We start from the raw sequence: 5,042 nt of genomic DNA, 5'->3' as shown, positions 1-5,042 counted from the left end.
AAAACCTATTTACCCTATGCATTTACTATTTAAATCATGGGTTTACCCCTACAGACACTACATCTGTGTAAATAAACAATAAAATTAATCCATGTTTAGCTGCAAAAAACCGTCCAAAGAAATTGACTTTTTAGTAAACAAAAACCCAAGGAGGGGCCTACTTATGCGATTTGTCGCGAAACTGACCAACGAAGTACTGTCCTGCCTCGATGGCCTCGTGGGACGAAATGGCCTAGTGTAACGGTGCAGTGCATTACATTCTAAGTTCTTTCGTTTCGTTACTACAATGGTCGAAAAGAAGACCCAGGGAAATTATACTTTTGACTCGGACAAGAACTTAACTTCACTTTATTTCCTTCCTTTAAGTTTTTCACATTTAAAGTTTTTATTTTCCGATAGCCAAACGTTCTTCAAATATAAAGAGATTGCTATTAGAATTAAATTACGCTTCAATTTGTTATAATGTGCCTTCATTTTGGCAAACAACAGTAATGGATATAACAAGGAAATTAGAAAAACGACTTTTGATTAAGTTTTTCTACGGTATTATTAATTGTAGTTTCTGCTGTTGTAATAGCAAAAACAAATAAAACTTTTGATGATCTTTCCCATAAAAATAGTTTTATACATATAGATATAAAAAAACATAAATGTGTTCGCCTGCCTGGATACAGAAAATTTACTGTTTCGGCGAAATACCCATAAGTTTTTTACTGTTTCGCGGATTTACCCTCATACAAAATCACTACGTTGTCACTGTCACTTTAATGTCAAAATTGACATTGACACAAAGCCTAAAAAAAACCACAGCTGATGGGCTGTTGTGCTAAAAGTTGAAACTATTCGAGAAAAAAACATTTCAACAATATTTTTACAGTGAAATTCGTCAGAATATATCCCGGTGTGTAATATAAAATATTGTGCTAGCTAATTATGAATCTTCATATTACCGCTTTTCAACAAGCCAACTAATTTCTACTTTCAGGACAAAAATGCTTAACTTTGACTCAGATAGTGAAGATGAGCTACCAGCGGGCTGGGAGGAGAAGTCTACCGAAGACGGAAATGTGTATTTTGTGAAGTATGCGTTGTCATTTTATATCTATAGATCTTTCTTGTGATTGTAGAAAATAGAGTGCATACTTATTCAGAGTATTTAGATCCACTCTGCCTATACAATGAATATTATGTGCTTCATTTTACAGCTACATATCTTATCTTAATATAGATATAGGTATAGTATATGTTGATGTTCTTAAATAATTATTGTAAAGTATGTAAATTTCAGTACCTGTGATGATAGTAAAATACAATGGACCCATCCAAGAACTGGTTGCAAGAAAGTAATCCCTAAGGATTTACCGTTTGGGTGGGCGAAAGAGGATGACGAGACGGGAAAAACCGTCTATATCCATAAAGACACAGGCACTAAGACGTATGTCGACCCAAGACTGGCATTTGCTAAAGAACTGAAAAAGCATGTGAATGATTTTCGGCAGCATTATGATTCATCTTCTACAGCTTTCCAGGTGACTTTTAATGAATATTTCTTCTTCTACTCATGGGAAGGGCAGATATCTACCATCCTAGACTGCATCTCACTTAACATCAGGTGTGATTGCAGACAAATAACTGCTTTGTGTTGCATAAACAAAATCAGTGTTTTATAATTGTGATTATTTTAGTACCAACAGAATATTTTCAATCATTCCCTTTCTATGGATATCAAAAGTACTTTAATAAAAAGAAACTGGCCCTATATAACTAAGTTTTTTTTGTTTATATTTTTTAATGTGGTAAAACTATAATAGACAAATGTATTAAATATTTCAGGTTCTCCATGGTGTTGATTTATCTGGAAAATATGCCCTAATCACAGGATCAAACGCAGGAATTGGGTATGAAACAGCTAAATCCATGGCAAGGCACGGCTGCCACATATTGTTTGCCAATCGGAACCTTGAAGCTACCAAGCAAGCCATCGAAGATATTGTCAAAGAAACCAACGCTTCCGAAGATAACTTAAAAATGGTGCATCTAGATTTGGCATCATTGCAAAGTGTGAAGAAGTGTGCTTTGGCTGTGAAAACTATGTTCTCTGAGTAAGATATTCTTATTTAAATTTTATGAAAATACATAAGCTGTCTATTTATGCTGGTATGAAGGTGTTTATACACCACCAAAATTTTATAATAACGCATTAAAAAAAATAACCAACCTTAATTCGATAATGTTAAACTAATAATGGCAAAATATTGAGCTCAAGGCATTATGATTGCAGTTAATGCACTCCATAATCATCCAATTGACTATCATAGTTTATTGTTGTTAAGCAGTTCTATTTATATTTAATTGTATTAAAGTAATATTTTACTTTCAGTCATTTGGATATGCTGATACTGAATGCAGGTGTTTTCGGGCTGCCATATACGGAGACTGAAGACAACTACGAGACAACATTCCAGGTCAACCACCTAGGGCATATGTACCTCGCTTTGTTGTTAGAGCCATTGCTGAAGAAAGACTCACGAGTGGTCTTTGTATCATCTGAATCGCACAGGTGTGTTGGACACAAGTGTGTTACAAGTGTCTATGTATAAACTTCAAATCCTTTTATCTTTAAATTGTCAGCCTGTGATACAGCTGGGCTGGGCTACTCTTCTAGGGATAATGTAGCCTCACAGGCTTTGTATTACAAATGTTTTTTGTTGTCAAAAAAGGTCAAAGAACTCTGCTGAAAAATCTCAGCAGACAGCGTCTTTCTAGCGTCGTTGCCTGCGCCTACGCATATCTCTAATCAACGCAGTGCTGGCATTGCATGGTGCATTTTTACACTGATTGTACTTGAAGACAATACGCTCGAAATACGCAAGTGTGGACCCCCTCAAAAAGCACTTGTCCAAAATATTCTCCGAAAATACTACTCAACAAGCTCATGTGACAATTAAAAATATTTTATTTACAGGTTTGCCAGTTTAAAAAACGCGTTCACACAGCAAAGCTTGTCAATGAGCAGGGAGCAATACACTTCGATGATGGCGTATAATAATTCTAAGCTATTCAATGTAATCACAGCTAAAGTAAGTAAAAATGACCCGGTTTTAATATAATGTCTTTAAATTAAATATTTTTCTACGTCATATACAGGGTGTCCCAAAAACAATGGATAACCCTGTAACCATCGATAGGCCTCGCCATGGTCTCCCTAACGTCAAATTTTGACCCCAGTAAAAATATCACCGTTTTTAAGATTTTTAAGTTTTTGTCCATTTTTAGAAAATTGCCACCTGCGATTACTTTTTCTCATGGTTAAAATTGGACGTTAGGGAGACCATGGCGAGGCCTATAGATGGTTACAGGGTTATCCATTGTTTTTGGGACACCCTGTATTTTATGGGAGAAAAACTGATAAACATTGTTTGTGTCTTACCTTAAGGTGTCTCTTAAAATATCGCGCCTACGCCACATTGCAATTTGGTGGTCAACTTTCAACTAAATAATTTGAAATGTAATTTTGGCATCGTGACTAGTAATGACTTGTCGGAAAATTTAAAAGAAAATACATTTTGGTTGGCCAGCGAAATAGAAGTTCCACATTTTTTTTAAATGGACAAACATTTTTATTTCAGGTCTTGAGTCAAGAATGGAAAAGTAAAGGAATACGTGTGAATTCCTTACACCCAGGCAACATGGTTTTCACCAATCTCAGCAAGTCGTGGTGGCTGTTTCGACTCGCATTCGCCTTGGTTCGTCCGTTTACTAAATCTTTGGTAAGTAAAAAGTAATCTTTTCAGTCATTAATTCTCTTGTATGCGCTTTGTCTTGTTGGTTGTTGAATTGATTAGGTCAATTAAAATAGAAAATGCGCAATTTTATATGGCCCTTACGCGCCGATGAGCACATGAATAAATTAAAAACTCATCGAACCATATTATATTAGAGCATATTTAGTTAAAGGGCTAACATTTACGCGGACTAAAATAACAGAAAACACCGATTTCGATCAAAAACTATCGAATTTTCCAATAAAATCTCCATTTCCGCAAAACTCTTTACAGAGGGCGCTACCAGCACAAACAGAATATAAAGCGTTATTCGCAATGAACAAAAATCTGCGAAAATGTATCCAGCACTAAATTCATAATTGTATGAAAATATTGTTTGACCTAGGTATTTGAAACTCGAATTACAATTGATTTGAAATTTTATTCACGCTTTGAACGATACTTGTCAATCAAAAAACTACAGTGCTGCACTCTGGCGGAAAAACATTGCAGTAATAGGATTTATTTCGTATCAGCTATTAGGCTATAATCAACCAATAACTATAATAATAGGAATTATAGGGCATTTTGTAGCCTAAATAAAGTATAAATAAACAAAATTAAATATTTGTAGCAACAAGCGGCAGCGACGACGGTCTACGTAGCGACCGACACAGACTTAGATGGCGTTACCGGTCTTTACTTCAACAACTGCTTCTACTGCCAAGAGTCGGAGCTCGCGCGCGACAAGGACATTGCTAACGAAGTATTCGCCATCTCGCTCAGGATGATAACGCAGAGGGTCGGCGCGGAACATATTCAGAAGTATGTGGATAAGTACGTTAAACAGAAATGACGCACAGTAGGTATAAGAAGCAGAAGGTATATACGGTTACGACGTAAGCAATAGAAGGACGTTGGCGAATAAGGTGATATTAAACATATGATTATTGGGAGATGTGCATTTATAATTTATACTTACTTAATATCAATCTGTAGGTATGTAGGTAGTTTAATAATAACGGCTCACCATAGGAACCGCGGTATATTTGTAATGTGATTAACTTCCCGACTAAACTATCGGCCGACAAAAAATCGGCGGTGTGCGCCTAGGCTTAGTGTTTTTTGTCATTAAATTACAATGTATTGTATATAGTCTATATTATATTTATATTTGTATATTGCATAGTATTAACATTTAATTTAATAAACAATATTTTAAACGTGACTGCTGTTTTTCACTAATTCGTAATTAAGGAGATTTATTAAAACAAAGTA

General features: G+C 35.3%; 1 protein-coding gene across 1 annotated transcript; it reads left to right on the top strand.

Moving 5' to 3' along the window:
* Positions 1-787: 787 nt before the first annotated feature.
* LOC135072653 (WW domain-containing oxidoreductase) lies at positions 788-4,992 on the top strand. The gene is made up of 8 exons (XM_063966665.1): positions 788-901; positions 986-1,081; positions 1,289-1,529; positions 1,834-2,102; positions 2,381-2,560; positions 2,966-3,080; positions 3,630-3,770; positions 4,399-4,992. Exons 2-8 carry the CDS (start codon positions 993-995, stop codon positions 4,618-4,620), a joined length of 1,257 nt encoding a protein of 418 aa, XP_063822735.1. The 5' UTR covers positions 788-901; positions 986-992; the 3' UTR covers positions 4,621-4,992.
* Positions 4,993-5,042: the final 50 nt, after the last annotated feature.

This window comes from Ostrinia nubilalis, chromosome 6 (assembly GCF_963855985.1).
Source record: "Ostrinia nubilalis chromosome 6, ilOstNubi1.1, whole genome shotgun sequence".
Taxonomy (NCBI): Eukaryota; Metazoa; Arthropoda; class Insecta; order Lepidoptera; family Crambidae; genus Ostrinia; species Ostrinia nubilalis.
The sequence above is the reverse complement of the archived record's forward strand: the minus strand, read 5'-3'. Positions and strand labels throughout refer to the sequence as shown.

Excerpts from the sequence above, each read along its gene's own strand:
- LOC135072653 (XM_063966665.1), top strand. The coding sequence starts at position 993 with ATGCTTAACTTTGACTCAGATAGTGAAGATGAGCTACCAGCGGGCTGG. Across the intron at positions 2,103-2,380 it reads GTGAAAACTATGTTCTCTGA|TCATTTGGATATGCTGATAC; the intron begins GTAAGATATTCT and ends TTTTACTTTCAG. Across the intron at positions 3,081-3,629 it reads TCAATGTAATCACAGCTAAA|GTCTTGAGTCAAGAATGGAA; the intron begins GTAAGTAAAAAT and ends TTTTTATTTCAG.